The sequence below is a fragment of the Lissotriton helveticus genome, chromosome 5_1, assembly GCF_964261635.1.
Source record: "Lissotriton helveticus chromosome 5_1, aLisHel1.1, whole genome shotgun sequence".
NCBI lineage: Eukaryota > Metazoa > Chordata > Amphibia > Caudata > Salamandridae > Lissotriton > Lissotriton helveticus.
In genome coordinates, this window is record NC_136065.1 from 1,690,211,173 (window position 1) to 1,690,230,374 (window position 19,202).

At 44.8% G+C, this 19,202-nt stretch overlaps 1 protein-coding gene across 1 annotated transcript in view; it reads left to right on the forward strand.

The window, feature by feature from the left end:
• The window catches only part of LOC144755735 (aflatoxin B1 aldehyde reductase member 2-like), a 364,367-nt gene that overhangs the window by 136,683 nt on the left and 208,482 nt on the right, over window positions 1-19,202 (forward strand). The window contains exon 2 of the mRNA XM_078644934.1: window positions 11,024-11,211. Coding sequence (XP_078501060.1) covers window positions 11,024-11,211 — 188 coding nt within the window. The remainder of the gene's footprint in view (window positions 1-11,023; window positions 11,212-19,202) is intronic.

Genomic DNA, 19,202 nt, shown 5'->3' on the forward strand with positions numbered 1-19,202 from the left:
TACGGAAAGACATACCCGGAATCCCCCTTTGGGGCCCGTTCCCACACACATTTACAGTTGAAATCCCCACCCTAATCACAACAGGTGATGAGCATCGCGCAGCTGGATAATCCGCCGAGTCACAGAATGTGGGGGGTTTGATTGGATCTCATGGGGTGGGGGCTTTGATCAACCCGGGGATTTCTTTGATGGGGGGAAGCTTTCTATTGTACGGGGAGGGGCGAGGGTGGTATCGGCAGAGCTGGGTGTCGGCTTGGGAACGGGGAGGACAAAACGGGCACACGGGGAAAAAGGGGGTTTTGCATCTAAGGGCCGGAGATCATGAAAGGAAAGCAGGGAGGTGTCGCGCTGGGAACAGGATGAGGGCCGGGGGCAGAGCAGCGCCGAAGAGGGGTTTATGACTCCAGGCAGGTGCAAGCAGGGGGGTGGTCAGCGGGCAGGCTTAGCGAAGGCAAAGGGCTATGTCAGGGGCCAGCGGCATGCAAAAGGGTTGGTTCTGATCGGGGCATCTTAAAATGGCGGGCGCGCACGACAAAAGTGTGGCATCAGGGGAAGAGGCAAGATGGCGCAGATAATGTTCACCAAAACGCACAAATTTTCCACAGTCCCTCCTTTAACATATTCAAGACATCTTGTTGGTTCATCTTCTACTCGGGTCTATTGTGGTAAGCATGAGAGAGAAAAACGGTAGGAAACCCAAGATAAAGAGTTGTAAACGATACATTTTGAGGTTTCTAGTTTTTAGGAGGTGCACCTATTTGATGAACTTTGATAAATTTGTTCAGCAGGAAAGTCATAGGAATGAAATACAAACACGGCGAGCAGCAAGTACATATCATAACATAAACTGGCAGGTTAATACATATTTCGGATTCGGGTTGGAGCAGGATCAATACAATGGTGGCTGGGAGAGAAATGAGGCGTAGAAAAAACGGTGGTTTGAGGATGTCAAATGTTCGAAGTTTACGAGTTCTCATTGTTCTTTGTGGTCTTTCGTTGGCGCTGTTGAGCACCGGCGGTGGAGCTACAAGTCCGGCTCTGTTCTAAGTTCTGCGTTGCAGGGCACGACCCTTTCCTCGCGTTTCTGGTCGGAAAGGTCCTTTTCGCCCTGTGTCCTTTGAGGTGATTGTCAGAAAGTTCCGATGGAAGAAGAGCGTTCAAGACAGTCCATAGGGTAGGTCAGAGGAAAAAGGGGGATGGAGCAAGGCCAAATTAGGAACAAACTAGGGGAACGAGAGACTTCAAATAAGCGGGCGTGTGACGGAATTCGGAGAGCGGGGACTTGTCGACAGGCACTGGACGTCGAGCAGGGGCATCAGGTCGACCCTTTCTTTTCATGCTGTCGAAAACAGTGCCTCGTCCTGCAGCTCTTTTCAGTCGTGGTCTCGCCTTGGCTAATGTCGCAGGTGTCCCTTAGTCTGCAGTCGGGCCTCGTGCTCCCACATCCGGTCCTTCTCTCCTCCAACAGCAGTACCCTTAAACAAGTTTGAAAAGACAGTTTTTTAGAAAATTTTCGGATGAAGATAATCAAAAAAGTCTATTTCTCTCCCAGCTCCAGGCAAAGAATGAAAATGTCCGTCATTTTTAACGTTCACAACCGGCATATGAATGACCGGTGGCGGACCCGCTGGATTTACTATGACCTTCCTTCATAATCATTTATTACAGGCATGACGGTTCATCTGATGGTAACCCACCTTCGGGGGACAAATCTGGCAAAGATATGCCGTTCTCTAGAGTTTCATATTTACAAAAGGGTACAGTGAGTCGTCAACATGGTACTACACAGGTATTTTGCTGAGAGACGAACATGGCTAAACATTTCCTTTTTATCGGTGCATCCTGTTTTTCAACTACCGCGGGGTTCATTTTGATGATTTCTTTACCTTGGTCTAGTCTGTTAACCTTGTAAAACATCATTCTGGGTCCTACGTAGCCTTTTACAGCCCGGTTACTTAACTAGGAAGGACAGGGGTTTTATGGGAGACAACCAGGGACATAGACAGGGGAGGCAACGGGGGTGATCGTTTTTCTGGTTTCGGTATTGCGACGATTCGGGGAGGGGAGGGTCGCGTATTCTGAGGTCCTTGTTTTATACTATAGGAGCCGTTGACATGTAGTTCCCTTATTTCGGGCCAGATTAGGGAACCTCTGTTGTCTTACCTGTCCTTTCCCTTACGGCCCAACCTGGGTTTATTGACTTCTAGCGGAAAAGGAGAGGTAATGACGCGGCCTCAGGGTGATTGCATTAAAGACAAATGTTTGTGCAAATACTGACGGTATTTGAAGCCAATTAGGTGGTGTGCTAGGGGTGGCGATCTGCCAATTTCGGGGCTAACCACTCGGGAGAGTGGTAGGAGAGTGGTAGGAGAGTGGTAGGAGAGTGGTAGGAGAGTGGTAGGAGAGTGGTAGGAGAGTGGTAGGAGAGTGGTAGGAGAGTGGTAGGAGAGTGGTAGGAGAGAGAGAGAGAGAGAGAGAGAGAGAGAGAGAGAGAGAGAGAGAGAGAGAGAGAGAGAGAGAGAGAGAGAGAGAGAGAGAGAGAGAGAGAGAGAGAGAGAGAGAGAGAGAGAGAGAGAGAGAGAGAGAGAGAGAGAGAGAGAGAGAGAGAGAGAGAGAGAGAGAGAGAGAGAGAGAGAGAGAGAGAGAGAGAGAGAGAGAGAGAGAGAGAGAGAGAGAGAGAGAGAGAGAGAGAGAGAGAGAGAGAGAGAGAGAGAGAGAGAGAGAGAGAGAGAGAGAGAGAGAGAGAGAGAGAGACACAGACGGCAGGCTAAATAGTGCACGTGCAACGGAGAGGGCGGCAGTGCATTCAAGAAAGGCTATTTAGTGCATTACACAGTAAAGGGTATTCACGAGTCCACGTTAGAATCTTGTAATCATGCAGTTTGAGCATTAGACAGGGTAGAGGGGACGTGCTTTGGGAAAAGGAAAGAAGAAAAAAGGAGGTACCATTTTGTCGCACTTTCTCGCATTCTCGGTCCTTTGACCAGTTGGATCAATGCTTCAGTCACACACATTCCCTCACAGTTTCGCATCATACGTGACATGGGTTCATTCTTCCGGTCTGGTTTAAGGGTGGTCACTTTTTATCAGGTTGTGCTAATTTTTCGGGCTTGCTCGATACGTGAGTAGTTTGCAGGCGTGCTTGGGCACTACCCTGCGGCGCTAGTCCGTTTCGTGTATTTGGACATGGCAAGGTCTCAGATCTTCGCCACACCTCGGCTGTAATTTCTGACGTAACCTGCAGAGGGAGGAAAAGAGGGGGGGTGGGGGAGACAGCATTCGCGCGCATTCAAATACATGGATTCATAAGTCCTTTACTTACCTCTTACTCGTCTTTTCCTCCTTGGGGCAGGGTCCCCGGGGATATGGTTTTCGGAGTCGAGGGGGGGTAGTGTGTTCATGTAGGGCGTGTGCGGGGAAATATAAAAAGGAAACCAGAGGTGCCTAGTGCGAGGTATCTAGTCAAAGGATATCTCTTACTATCGGGATCCTTAAACCTCTTTCGACGCCGTGGCGTTCTAAAGTTCTTCGGTTCTTGGGTCCCTGCTACTTCGGAACGTTGTACTTTACAATATTTACATTATTTCATTTCACCCTCCTTTTACATTCCCTCATTTACACCATTCGTTTTACCCATCCTTGGAAGTCACGGTCTTCCTCTACGCGAGAGTTCATGAGTCAGTCGCGTACTTTTAATGCGGAGCGTCGGGTTGTCGATCCGATCCGTCCTCCAAGGCCGGGCAACCATCTTCCTTTAACCTTAAAGAGAGAGCAGAGTAGGGTGCACAGAAAAAGAACTTTCCTACCCATCCCATATTGTTTTAAAATAAAACATGCAATACCCGTCCATAGTTTAAAAGACTTTAATTTGCAAATTCATTTCAGCATATGGATTAGGAGGGTGTGGTCGTATTTGGTCGGTCGTGGCAATGGCTAAAGTGCGTACAGTGGGGGGGCGTCGTTTGCGACAGTAAAAAACATCGGAAAGTTTTATTCATTCATTTGTGAGAGACTAAAACGTCTATTAATTGGCTGGGGGTTCGGGGGCATATATTTTCATAATTTAGAAACATAATCATAACAGTTGTAATCAGATTTCCTATATACATACCGTACGCATGTATCGTAAATGAGGTTTATATCAGTTATAAAAATATAATACATTGTATATTCGTAATCAACGTTTGTAACGGGGATCTTTTCATACAGTTCGTCGAGTGAGCTCTCCTTGTCTTTTCTAGCCAAGTGTACAAAGGATCACAAAAAAATCTCAGAACATCAAGTTTATATTAGTGCGAAGGAACACCACGAGGTGTTCGTAAGTTCCGATTGATACCAGCGCCATTTTGGGCGGGGCCGGCACAGTCCGGAAGCAGCATCAGGGGGAAATGTTTCCATTACTGGCAGTTTGGACCAGAGTCCTTTTCGGCAGTTCTAGAATTCACGCTAACAGAAGGTGTGGCAATGTCATGTTTGTTTCGTTGGCGATCGAAGCAGCCGTCCCTTACCGGAAACCTGCTAAGGCCGAAGGCTCCGCCGGGGACCTTTGCATGATCTTCAAGGCTGCGGAGATGCTGTCGGAGATGGGGGCTCGTGCTCCATGGGACAAATGTTCGAGTTGTATGGCTGGCCAAAGTTACTCTAGTGGCCGGGGCCCGCCTTCCAGCGGATCCAGACGCCATTTTTGAGGCCCTACAGGGGCCACTCTCGTCGAGTTTGCAAGAATGGAAGAGACCCTTTGGAGTGAAGGGAAGAGGTCCCTGTTTTGTGAGAGCGGGACGTTCAGCTGGGGTGCAGCTGTGATGCCCCCACCGGGGGGGGGCGAGGGAGGCTCGTTCACATCGTCTCCTTCTCCCGGTGCACTCCATGCCGCTCCTTTTCATCGCCCCGCATGAAGGCCTCTCCACATCCGGTGTTTCCCGAGCGTCACCATTGTACGTTCGGTGCTGCGCAAATACTGGGGTGCCACCATTGTGTGTTCGGTGCTGCGCAAGTACTGGGGTGCCACCATGGTGTGTCCGGTGCTGTGGAAGTATGGGCACCATCGCCTGACTGGGGGTGTTCGGCGCCGGGCTGGGAAACCTCCTACCGGTGGAGGTGGGAGAGGCTCGTCCGCGTCGCCTCTCCCTCCCAGCCCAACTTGGACAAATTGCTGTGGAGGTACGTGCAGGACATCCCGCCGTCCAGGACTGCTGCGGCCGTGACGGAAGAGAAAAGGAAGAGGTGCCTCGCTCTCCTCTTGACATGTGGCGGGACTACCTTAGTCTTTCCAGGCCCGTTGCGGCCGGCCAAAGAGACATGTGGCGGGACTACCTGCAAATGCCCAGGCTGCGGGCTCCCGCCTCTTCTCCGGCTCCCCCATACGTTAAGATTTCCTGACCAAGAGTTGGCGGCGGGGCTCGCCTTATATGGGTTGCCGTTGGTTGGGCGTAGCCGTAACCCTACCCTATTTTGGAAGGTTCCAGAATGGGGGGGGGGCGAATGTTCTGTTTGACTTTCATTTTCTACAGTTTATCGTTATTATTCCTTGTTTGTTGTGTTAAATTAAAAGTTCAAGTTTATTAATGTTCTACGGATTTTGTTTTATCATTTCTTTCTTTCCAGGTTGCTTTTATGCTAAGTTTCTGCTAACAGGGGTCGAGTAACACGGAAACACGTGTAAAAGGGATGACGCAGATTTGTACATTACATACACACGAACTCAGACGGGGGACAGTACAAGTACGACATACAAAGACCCAAGACAAATATAAAAACAGTTATTGGTCATAATTATCTCTTTCCGTCTGTAAGTTTTTAAACGAGGCTGGGTTCCCGTCTTGACATTGCCCGACCTAGGAGAACTTGATCATGCCGCTGAGATTTTCCTGGCGAAATCTGTGCCATCGGGCATAATCAAACGTGGTGGTTCTGTCTGGCCTGTCTATGTAAGTCGGGTTCTTCTCTGTCTCGCGCCTTTTCTCGTACTGTCGGTCTGTCGTTCCTGTCGGTCCTCTGCTCCTACTCACGCTCAGTAGAGTCGGGCATTGGGCTTTCCAGTGTCCGACATACCTACAAAAAGCGCATTGGTCTGACCCTAAGTCTGGTCGTCCTTGGTATAGTGTCGGGGGGTAAGTTGTGGGTAGCGGTGTCCTGGGGTTGTCCTGTCGGTATATTTCCCTACTTGGTTTATCCTCGTCTTTTCTCTGTCGTTTCGTAGCCTCTCTGCGCCACATACCGAGACTGTCGAGCATAATTGGCGTCGTCTTATTATTTCGAAGGGCTATTTCTAACGTTTCTATTTTATCAAGGTCGAAGGATCCTGCCAGTGGCCACTGTTTGTCTTGGCTATCTTCGGTATACCTGTGCCATAATTTATTATAAGCTATGGTAACTAACCCATAGTTTATGAACATGTCCTTATTAGGGGTGCCTTCTAGTGGAGCCATATGGTCCACCTCTAACACCCGGTCCGGGCAAAACAGGCTATTTATCAATGGGGAGAAGACAGACATGACGGCTCGTAACGAGGGACTAAAAAGTCAGCACTGCCTATCTTATCACTAGGTGCAAAGACTAGACAGAATATTTCTATTCTACGTTGTTTGCAGGCAGTGAATACCTCATGGATCCCAAAAAAAACCAATAGACCAACAAAATAACAATGGGGAGAATGAGTAGGACCGCAAAGATCTGCGTCACCTACCCTTTTCACTATCCGCAAAAAGGATGGTCTCTTCCCTGCTTGCAGACAGAGAATCTCCAGGAAACAATAGTTTGTGAACAACAGTTCAGTTTCAAGCAATTATTGAGTGGGGGAGAAAAAGAACAAGCACGGCTGCTACCCTACTTATCCTCCACTGCTTGCAAAGGGAGAGAGAGCCTGTTGCTTCTCCGTTTGCAGACAGTGAATCTCTAAATAAAAATAAACAAGGCAATACTAGTATTTTTTGACAATCAATCAAAACAAATTCTTTCGCAATTTGTCGTGGCAACACGACCTTACCCGGACCATGTGGACAGTTTCTTGTCTTCCGAATCCAGCGCCCGATCGTCCTCTTTTTCTCGTATTTCTCACGGCACTCCTGATGGTTCCCAGTCAGGACCGTAGATCACTCGAGAGAGGTCTGTTCGGAACTAGTGAAGTTCGGATGATCGGCTGCCAGACGAGGGTCTATTGGGCAAGAGCTCTCCCGATCGTTGCAGTCGTTCACTCTGTCGTCGGGACCTCTCCCACTGGATCCACGAGTCGCTGATGGGCCCCACGCTTGGGACGCCAATTGTAAAAACAGTTTCAATCGGGTCGGGGACAATCGATATTTGCCCGGCGGTATTGCCTCTGTGACCCTCTAGTTATTTAAATCAATGAAGAGGCAGGCGCTGGAGACTGGAAGGCAGGAAACAAGGTTTTTATTCTCTCCGGAGGAGAACACAACGAAACGGACAGAAGGTATCGTTCAGAGGTGCTCTAACTTACGTTTGAGGCCTGGCCCCTTATATACAGTGTTTTATGGTTTTATTGCAGTTTACATATATGTGACAAAGCTTTGATATACGGAAAGACATACCCGGAATCCCCCTTTGGGGCCCGTTCCCACACACATTTACAGTTGAAATCCCCACCCTAATCACAACAGGTGATGAGCATCGCGCAGCTGGATAATCCGCCGAGTCACAGAATGTGGGGGGTTTGATTGGATCTCATGGGGTGGGGGCTTTGATCAACCCGGGGATTTCTTTGATGGGGGGAAGCTTTCTATTGTACGGGGAGGGGCGAGGGTGGTATCGGCAGAGCTGGGTGTCGGCTTGGGAACGGGGAGGACAAAACGGGCACACGGGGAAAAAGGGGGTTTTGCATCTAAGGGCCGGAGATCATGAAAGGAAAGCAGGGAGGTGTCGCGCTGGGAACAGGATGAGGGCCGGGGGCAGAGCAGCGCCGAAGAGGGGTTTATGACTCCAGGCAGGTGCAAGCAGGGGGGTGGTCAGCGGGCAGGCTTAGCGAAGGCAAAGGGCTATGTCAGGGGCCAGCGGCATGCAAAAGGGTTGGTTCTGATCGGGGCATCTTAAAATGGCGGGCGCGCACGACAAAAGTGTGGCATCAGGGGAAGAGGCAAGATGGCGCAGATAATGTTCACCAAAACGCACTAATTTTCCACACCAACACTGATTTATTTGAACCTAATAACTTCTGGCCTATCACCAGCATCATGACTGTAGCCAAACTGCTCGAGTAATGCGTCCACAAGCAGCTCTGCAATCATATGGAAAAGTTTCAACTACTTGCCCTCTATCACTCCGGTGTCAGAGCAGGGTATAGTACTGAAACTGCACTAACTCACATTGTGGATGACGCCCTGAAATCCCTTGATAAAAATGTCCCTTGTCTTCTGATCCTTCTTGACCTGTCCTCTGCTTTCAACACCATCAAACATTAAAACGTGATTAATCTTCTTCAACATAGGATGGGTCTCTCTGGCCTGGTCCTAAAGTGGTTTGCCTCTTTCTTACAGAACTGCAGACAAAAGATTAAACTCAACTATTCCCTTGCATCCAGTACACCGGTCAGGATTGGAGTTCCGCAAGGATCTGCACTCTCACTCACGCTCTTCAGCCTTCTTATGGAACCACTTTCTATCATTCTGAACCATTCTAATTTTCATTACCACATGTACGCGGATGACGCACATCTTTACTTGAAAATCTCCTCTCTAGAAGACTTTAAAACTTTAAATGAGGCTCTCTCGCAAACTCAGCAATGGTTAGCCCAGAACCATCTTTCGTAGAATACTCTCAAAACTGAATTCCTGCTGCTTGCCCCCCACAACCACTCTACACCTACCTTGGACTGGCTGAAACAACTCACAGCCCTAAGCTGCACCCCTCACGTGGTTGACTCCGCTAAATCGTTAGGCATTACCCTGGACAAATACCTTAATATGCAAGCTCACATCAGTGCTACTATTAGGGGTGCCAACTTTCATCTCAACACCCTTAAGAAAATCAAGCCTTTCCTTCCACCTGAAGACATTCGGCCTGCGGTACAATCCCTGATGATCTCCCAACTGGAATATGGTCTGGTGACCCTTGCAGAGCTTCCTAAAGCAAGCTTGGCCCCTCTCGGGCCACTCTCAATGCATCGGCCAGGCTCATCGCAGGTTCTAAACAACACATTCACATTACACCTGACCTTTTTCAACTTAACTGGCTGTCTATTGAAGCGAGGATACGTTTTAAAGTAGCTTGCCTTACGCATAAATCTTTGCATTACAACACTCCTGCCTATCTGGTGAACAAGCTTGTTCTTTCTGGCTGGGTCGGAACTTAAGAAGTACATCTACCCTACTCTTGAAACCTCCCAAATTCAAAAAGACAAGTTCGTACAAACGTACCTTCTCAGGTCTTGCTCCTAGAATTTGGAACACTCTTCCTATTGAGATTAGAGCCAATCCTTTGACTGCGTCTTTCAAGAAACGGGCCAAATGGTTTTGCCTATGTGAACATTAACTGCATCAACTGGTTCTCTTTCTAAAGTCACCCTGTTACAGATTTGACAATTTTTCTAACATGTTGTTCTCGATTTATTTTATGCAAGTTTGGTAAACTGTTATTTTATGCCATGGCACCTCTGAAACTATACTAGCTAGGCAGACTACAGATTTGTCATTTATTTTACTATGTTGTCCCGAGTCACTTTATGATTGTTCTGCTGAATGTTAGGGGAATTCCTTTGTACTCTATGGCTCGTCTGAAACGCAACTAGTGGGCCAACTACCCAGTCCCTGACCCTGATTGTTTACTCCTTGTTGTTTTGACAGTGTTGACCTCCATTGTACTGAGTTTATTCATGCTTTCACCTCTTTGTACAGCGCTTTGATACCCGCAAGGGTCATGTTAGCGCTTTATAAAACTTTTCAGATAAATAAAAAATAAATAAATACATGTTTCAGATTCCAGTAATTCGATCAGACTACTCACTCCTTATTTTAAGTTCTTGGACTGTTGCTACTCAAAATAAATTTAGTGTTCCGAAAATGTAGAACCCATACATAAGTTTGGTAGTGGAATAAATATTCCTTTTGCAGCGCAGCCATGTAATGCTACTGAGTCCTTTGGTCCCTTTGCCAATTGAGCACCATTAACTTGGGTTACGATAACACCTGTTAATTACAGCAGTTAGAAATTATGTAAGAGTAGTATGAGGTTCTTTGTAAAATGTTTTATATTATTACTGTTACTATTGTGAAGGTTGAGGTTGGTTTAACTTTTACATTTCTTCGCTGTTCCACTGATTTGAGACCCTTACATCAGGCATGGCAACATTTAACATCTTCAAAGTGGAAGATTGATGTGAAGAAAACAAAAGATTTGCCACTCTTCTTACTTTCCACCGGAGTCGTGTGAGAAGTAGAAGGGAAAACTATGATTCATTTAAGACCCTGCAGATAAAGTGTTGGCCCAAAATAGGTAATCTCCCTCCTAGATTAGAAGAATTAGGTGTCTTGACTGTGATTGCGTAGTTTAAAACACAGCAAAGTGTTTCTAATTCATGCTGTAGCAACACAAAAAGATGACAGACAGAATGCTGAACATTATCAAGCATTCACCCCCGTCACAGATCTGAGTTAAATCCATAATTTGTTTGCTCACTATGCCACCCCAGTTTGGAACCATACATATGCATATCAGCCTTGACCCTGGTCCCCAAGGGAACAGTCCAGCCCAAACTGCCAGGCTAGGTCTTCTGTGGACTGGAAAACGAGCATCCTGGGACTGGTTTCGGGGTAGCCATGCTTCACGTTTTGGTCTTGTTCAGAAGCTTTTCCCAGGTTACAAATGAAACTGAATATTCAATTGAGTTGATGATGCAACCTTTAACATGAAGCCTACTGCAGGGTGCATTCACACAATTATTTTTGCTACCCATGTCTTGAGTAAAGTTTTTTATTTTTGTGAGTGGCTCTCCCACCTGTATTATACCCCGGTTGGATTTTGCCAATTACAACACAGTGCAAATAATCCCTGTTATTTCTTGTTCGTTTTTTAGTGAAAATAGCAACCAAGGTGAATCCATTGGATGGAAAGACGTTGAAGCCGGAGAGTGTGCGTTCACAGTTCGAGACCTCTCTAAAGCGCTTGCAGACCTCCAGCGTGGATCTCCTATATTTGCACATGCCTGACCATGAAACCCCTATCCAAGATTCCCTCGGTGCCTGTCAAGAGCTGTACGAGGAGGTGAGGGCACAATACAGAACATGAATAACAATATGTGCAAACAAAATTGGCAATGAACAGCTCCTGATTTGCACTGAGGGCAGGGAGGGTATGGTGTGACTTCTTGGTGAAAATGAGGTCCACTGCACATTTTAGTCAAATCAGCGGAAAGTGACTCGTAAAAGAGGTACTCCAATTAGACTCTGTCAGATGGTGGGAGGCACACAGAATGCTATAGCTTGTCCTTGTCAAGCATTAAAGGGGTACCCTATTTTCTGATTGAACCGTTTGGGCCATGAGAAGCGCATGTTCTAAATTTCTGTGCTAGATTGCTTGGCTAAAGCAGCAACACTTTTCTCAGAGTTTCATGTGTTAATTATGCTAGTTTGTATATATAAACAATGACAAACTCTTATATCAGCTAGGGACCAGGGTGAGCAACTAAGATTAATTGGGATTCCTTCTGAATATCAGCTACCCATCACTCTCTCGTGCAGATTCAACTGAATCCATGACTGTTCAAGCCTTATACATCAACATTTCAGTAAGCAAGAAATACAGTAAATAAATACTAGGTAGGAGTAGGACTCTCTTATGTTTGAAATAGGTTTCAATTTTCAAAAGCGAGTACTACAAACAACATTATTCATAGTGTAGGCATTGCAATGCTCTTACCTGGTGCAAGTATAACTAAATAAAATCACTGATACATATGAGGTTGCATATTTAGAAAAAGTGCATGTGAATCCTCCAATATTCTAATGAATCTCCTTAGTGAGTGGATCAGAATCTGTCGTTGACATTTCGGCCCTATCTTTAATATACTGGTCTCATCAGGACTGTCCTTGTGACATACGGAGAGGCCTACCTAATATTTATTTACCCTAGTCCTTGCTTATTGAACAGTAGATCTATAATGTTTCAATAGTCATGGATTGATCCGAATCGGCATGTGCTAATTATGCTGCAGTTAACCAAAACAAAAATATATTCAAGAAAAATGAATTGCGTCTTGTTGGGAGGCACATGCTGTTCACACTTCTGCCATCTAGTGTTGGGCACAAACGTTTGCAAGTTATTTTTCTTCAAAGAAATGTTTGGTCTCAACATATCTTGTGACTCTTCCCTGAAACCCACAGTGCACCAGAATAAAGTCTCCCTCTCAACTATAGTTTTTTGTTCCGCTATCTGGTTCAAACGTTCATCTTGAGTTCCGGGATAGTTGAGTTGCAACCTTGATCGGCTCCAAAGACACGATTTTCCATAGAGGAAATTCATCCTCCCTTTTGTTGCGAACGCAACCTGGACTTGAGGGGTTTTCTGAAAACCAGGTTGTTTGAGAAGTCCATGAGGGGCATTATCTGGTGAGAGAGGGCCTGCCGGAGATGCTGCCAGGGCAAGCAAAGGAGCGTCCTGTTGTATTCTGAATTGGTGCTCTCCCTTTAAGTCTGTCATTCTATTTAGAACTAGATTAGATGCCTGCCTGGATGAAGGAGTGCTTTAACTTGGCGAGTATGGAAGAGAGTGCAAAGTCTAGCGATGTTGTAGCCCAAGAGGGAGGGAACACTATAAAAGTGAATGATTTAGTCAAAGTAAAACCTGGAAGAATTACGGGTGGCTTATCAAAATTTAGGGGACCTTTTAGAGTAAAGTCAGTTCATAATAGGTTTGTAACTTTGCACAATGGTGAACATTGGAATCTCAGAAGGGTAGCATTGTACAAAAGACATGTGGTTGGATATTGTGGGGGTTCCAGTGTGAGGGGAATGGATGTAACTGATAGAAGCACGAGTAATGGAAACGAGTTTGTTTTCTCAAACAGAAGGAGCAGAAGACCACCTTCTTATCTTCAAGATTATTATTGTGGTGATGTTTAATTGTTTTTTTTATGTCTCTATTGTTCCTTTTCCTTTTGTTTTGTTTTTATCTTACTTTACTTTACGGAATGAAGGGAAGAGGATATGTTGTATTCTGAATTGGTGCTCTCCCTTTAAGTCTGTCATTCTATTTAGAACTGTTTTGTAGGGGTGTTCCTTGTCCTAGCTTGGAAGGGCAGTTGCCTGCTAGCTTGGCAAGGGACACCAGCTTATCTCTGTACAAGATAATAAATATCTTTTATTTATACCTTTATTGATTGTGGACAATCAAGCTTCCCCTACAACAGATGGCGATAAACCTCTAGCAGAAGTACAGAGATTGAAGAAGAATTTAGCTGGTGGAGAACCACGCGTGGAAAATTCGAAGGATTAATACTTGAATCTAGTCAAAAGCAAGTTTACTCTTTTTGAAGAAAAGGAACCGTACGGAGTGTTTATCCGTGAAGAAGAAATACCAATTTGATTTTGGTGCAAGGATTGATAAAGATCAAAGAATTAATTACTATTCCAACGTTAAGGAAAGTATCTCAAAGCCGCTTTACAGTACGAAGTAAGGAAACATCGATAAGGACCTGAAGGAAGCACCGTTAAAGACTTGTGTGAGTTTTATTCTTTTTACTTCAAAAAAAAATGTTAGATGTATCTCAACTACTTTAAAATCTGTAAGCGACATTTGAATATTTATAAGTAAACTCACCAAGTAATGTTGAGGCCAGCGCGAGCAGGAGATTCTGTCTTGAGCCGCGAGAAGAGGATTCTGCCTTTGCATTTGTGGCCGCTTATGATGTGATGCTTTTGGTGGCAAGATAGTCGAAGGACTAAAAATTCATTAAGGAAAGTTAACGTAGTGACGTACCAGCGTGTGGCAGCCATCTTGGATACTTTCTTAGCGTTACCCAGCAACGTAATTTTCTTCGTGATTAAGACGAAGTGCACAACTTGTTTGCTTATTAAAAGGAAAACGCCTCATATTAACAACAAACGGAATCGGAATAACAACAAACTGAATCGGAATAACAAAGAACATTATTGGTAAAGCGTCACATCTTTATTATTTTTTTTTTAAATAAACAGGAGTATAACAAACTTCCTTAAGAAAGGTGGGAGAGTGAATTTGGAAGTGGCGAAGCTGAGTTACTGTTTTTGTTTATTTCGAACATTGACTAACAGAGCTATTTAAAAAAAAAAAGAGTGAGTAAACTTTGGAATATGAAAAATCATAATGTAGTGTTACCACCACCGTTTTTACAAGATAGTGGTGATCCTCCAATTGAATGGGAGGAATGGATTGAGATTTTCGAAAATTATATAGAAGCTGTAGATGGCAAGGATTTCAGTGCCATAAGGAAAAGAGCTTTGTTATTAAGCACTTTAGGGAAGGAAGGACAGCACGCATTTAAATTTTTACCTCAAGGTACTAATGCAGATGGAAGAGTTATTCCTAATGTTTACACAGAAGCTAAGGAACGTTTAAAGAAGCAATATTCAAAGGAAGTGAATATTGTGATGGCAAGAGACAAGTTTTATACTCAACCACAGAAGCAGGAGGAGACTGTTGACCAATCTGTTGCACGGCTGAGAGAGTTGTCTCTAAAGTGCAATTTTGGAAACATCAGAGACGAGATGATACGAGACCAGCTCATAGTACAGTGCAAGAATAAGAAGATACAGGAGAAATTGTGGGCTGTGAAGAATCCGTCATTACAAGATGCAGTAGAGATTGCGAAAGTTGTGGAAGAGTCGAGTGCTTGTATGAAAGAAATGGAACGTAAGGAGGACTTGAAAGAGTCAGTTTCGTGTGTGGAGCATGTTGAAGGTGTTGCAGCAGTTGGTAGTAAAAAAGGGTATGAGAAGACTGAGAAAGGTGTAGGAAGAACGTCCAATTTCAATTCATATGGATCAGATCAGTATAGAAATAGAGACAAAATGTGCACAAGATGCGGGAGTACTTATCATACCGCAGATTACCGGAAATGCTTTGCTTTAGATAAGGAATGCAGGAAGTGTGGTACGCGAGGTCATTTCAGTAAGATGTGTAAATTTAGTAGTAAAGGGAAAGTAGCTGCGATTCAAGAGGAAAGGGTGTGTGTGTGCTAGTGTGAGTACTGGAGTTGAAGGTGCAAAGAAAATTTTGTGTGTGTCTGATGAAGAATCTGATAAGGAGTCGGGTAGAAAGGTCAGACCAAAAGCAATTTTTTTTCATTGATGGTGTAGAGACTGTCTTGATGGTAGATTCAGGGTCATTCTGGACAATCATACCTGAGTGTTTGTTTAAAGAGAATTGGCCGAATGTAGAATTGGAACCTAAGGATATTAATCCAAGTGGATATCAAGGGGAGAAGATTGACATGATTGGTTATATGATTTCGGATATATTATTTAAGAACAGATCTGTTAAAGGGAAAGTGTATGTGGCACAGTCGGGACCGCCAATTTTAGGTTGGGGTCATCAGTACGACTTACACATCATAATCAATCCAAGAGCAAAAGATCAAGTCATGGTTGTGGATGAAGTGACGACAGAATCCATAGTTGATGGAATGGCTGAATTGTTTAAGGGGGAGATTGGGGAGTTAAAGGGGTATGTGCATAAGATTATGCTCAAGCCTGATGCAATCCCTGTGCAACATAAAGTCAGGAAGGTTCCCATAATAGCCAGAGCAGAAGTTAAGAAATTGTTGAGCGAGATGTTAGAGCAAGGAGTGATCGAGCAGATTGAGACATCAAGCTGGATTTCGCCAGTTGTGATTACGATGAAATCGGACGGCAAGTACAGATTCTGTGTTGATTTGCGCAGTTTGAATAGGAATATTATTGTAGACAATTTTCCCCTTCCCAATATTAACAAATTGGTCTTGCTGTTGAAAGGGGGAAGGATTTTCATGAAATTAGATGTACGCAGTGCGTATCATCAAATCAAACTTCATGATGAATCAAAACCATTGACGGCATTTATTACAAGTGAGGGAGTCTTTCAGTTTACTCGCATGCCGTTCGGGTTGGCTTCGGCTGCTGGGGTCTTTCAGCGCATGATGGGGTCAGTTCTAGGTGGGATAAGGAATGTTGTCTACTTTCAGGATGATGTATTGTTATTTGGGAAAGACAAAGAAGAACATGATTTGATTCTGAAGTAAGTGTTAGAGAAAATGGAGTATGCTGGTTTGACCTTGAAGAAGGAGAAATGTAAGTTTGCAGTGGAAGAAGTAGAGTATTTGGGTTACACCTTGTCGGCTGAGGGAGTTAAGCCTAAGCGTGATTTGTTGGAGTCTATACGTAAAGCACCATCACCAGTTGACAGAGACCAGTTGAGATGTTTTCTTGGTCTTATCGAATATTACGCAAAATTTGTGCGTAATGTTGCAGACAAGACGGAAAAGATAAGAGTGTTACTCAGGAAAGGTTGTAGGTTTAGGTGGGGTGAAGAGGAAGAGAGTGTGTTTCTAGGAATAAAGGAGGAGATTTGTGGAGCAGGGATTTTAACACCTTTTGATACAGCTTTAGAGTCTATTTTGACTGTGGACGCGAGTGCGGTAGGTTTGGGTGCAGTACTTGCACAAGTGCATGTCACTGGTTCCAAAACGGTGGCTTTTGCATGTAGATCCCTCGCTAGTTCTGAGAGGAATTATTCCATTATTGAGAGGGAGGCACTCGCTGCAGCTTGGGGTTGTGAATACTTAAGAATGTATCTATGGGGGAAGCATTTCAGGTTGGAGACTGATCATAAACCCCTGGTTAAGATATTGTCACCGGGTGGTGCAGGCAAAGGATCAGCGAGGTTGGCAAGATTAGCAGCGAGGCTACAGGAATTTCTATATAGGGTTGATTATATCCCAGGCTGGAAGAATAATCAAGCTGATGGGCTGTCTAGACTTCCGTTGCCTTGGAATGAGGTGGATCAATCTGGAGTAGAGTCATTTTTGTATGAGGGCTCGGTTGCTTCTGTTGGGGATGTAGTAGAATTTTGCTCGGGAGCAATTAGTAGAGAACAGTGGAATGAGGGTATGGCAAAAGATGAGGTATTACATAAAGTTAGAGATTTGATAGTTAAGGGTGCAAGGCGTGAAAGCACTCTCGAAGTTGCAGTTAGACCGTTTGGGAAGGTTTTAGATGAGTTCTCTGTTTTGGACAAAGATGATTTAAGATTTTTGCTATTCAAATTGGCGCACGAAGGCCATTTAGGTCAATCTCTTACCAAGACAAGGTTGAGAGAATATTTTTGGTGGCCAGCTATAGATACTAATGTTTCTGATTGGGTCGAGAGATGTGTGGATTGTTTAGAATCTGAGAAAAGGCTGAAGGTGGGCAGTCCAGCTTCTCATGGGTCTATTGTTGATCCAAAATCCCCTTGGCACTCTCTGTGCATGGACTTTATTGGGCCGTTTAATGGCCTGAGTAGTGAGTTGAAGTTTGCATTGGTGTCAGTGGATGTAACTTCTAAATGGCTGATTGTGAACTTTGGCAGAGAGATAACAACAAGGTCTACCATTATTTTGTTGAAGGAGATATTCAGAGAGGAGGGTTATCCGATTAAATTGATAACTGATAATGGGACTCAGTTAACCTCTGATGAGATGGTGAGGTTTTTGAGTGATTGTGGGATTGTATACATCAGAACATATTTATACAACCCACAGGGGAACGGAATGGTTGAGAAAGCGAACAGGATGGTGAAGGGGGGCGATTCAGATGGCTATTAGCAGTGGCGGTGTGGTCAGGAATATGGTTGATGATTTAGTGTGGGCGTACCGCACCACTGAGAGTCATGTGACTGGGAAAATTCCATTTAATGTGATGAGAGGGCGTTCGGCAAGTACCAAGTTAATGCCTGCCTGGATGAAGGAGTGCTTTAACTTGGCGAGTATGGAAGAGAGTGCAAAGTCTAGCGATGTTGTAGCCCAAGAGGGAGGGAACACTATAAAAGTAAATGATTTAGTCAAAGTAAAACCTGGAAGAATTACGGGTGGCTTATCAAAATTTAGGGGACCTTTTAGAGTAAAGTCAGTTCATAATAGGTTTGTAACTTTGCACAATGGTGAACATTGGAATCTCAGAAGGGTAGCATTGTACAAAAGACATGTGGTTGGATATTGTGGGGGTTCCAGTGTGAGGGGAATGGATGTAACTGATAGAAGCACGAGTAATGGAAACGAGTTTGTTTTCTCAAACAGAAGGAGCAGAAGACCACCTTCTTATCTTCAAGATTATTATTGTGGTGATGTTTAATTGTTTTTTTTATGTCTCTATTGTTCCTTTTCCTTTTGTTTTGTTTTTATCTTACTTTACTTTACGGAATGAAGGGAAGAGGATATGTTGTATTCTGAATTGGTGCTCTCCCTTTAAGTCTGTCATTCTATTTAGAACGGTTTTGTAGGGGTGTTCTTTGTCCTAGCTTGGAAGGGCAGTTGCCTGCTAGCTTGGAAAGGGACACCAGCTTATCTCTGTACAAGATAATAAATATCTTTTATTTATACCGTTATTGATTGTGGACAATCAAGCTTCCCCTACAACACGTCCCAAAATCCGTTCTCAGATGGCTCTGATATCGAGAAACAGACCGTCCAAGAGAAGTTTGAACGCAGGACAAAGACTACCCAGAGGACACGTACAGGGGCAGCACTTCCATTGAAGCGGAGGTGTGTCGCACCACTTAAATGCCCCAAAACAACAGAGATGAAAAATAAAATGGTAATTTATTACCATTTTATTTTTCATCGGCCTGAATTGAGTGTCAGGATGGGGCAGACCTTGCTGAGTGGCAATAGGGAGGAGTGGTGGACAGAGCTGCCTAAGCACTGTTTAAAGTGTGCATGTCTCTTTGGCCAGCCATCTTGCGCTGGCTAGCCAGACATGTGCACTTTAACCTTTCAACCCAGCTTTCTTAAGACAGCTGGGTTGAGAGCAAGTGCAGACCTCCAGTGCGCTGGGGAGCGGTGAAAGAGGCTTGTCTCTCCAATCCTGGCGCTGCTCTCATGCTGGTTAACAGAATGTGGCAGCATGTGAGAGGCGCCAGGATTGGTCAAGGGAGTTTGTTGGGGCTTGCACTGCAGTCTCATTAGAGGAGGTCTGGAGCGACGAGGATGATGTGTCGCCTGGATTCGGTAAGAATTTAAATTTCTGTATTTTGTTTTGTTTGCT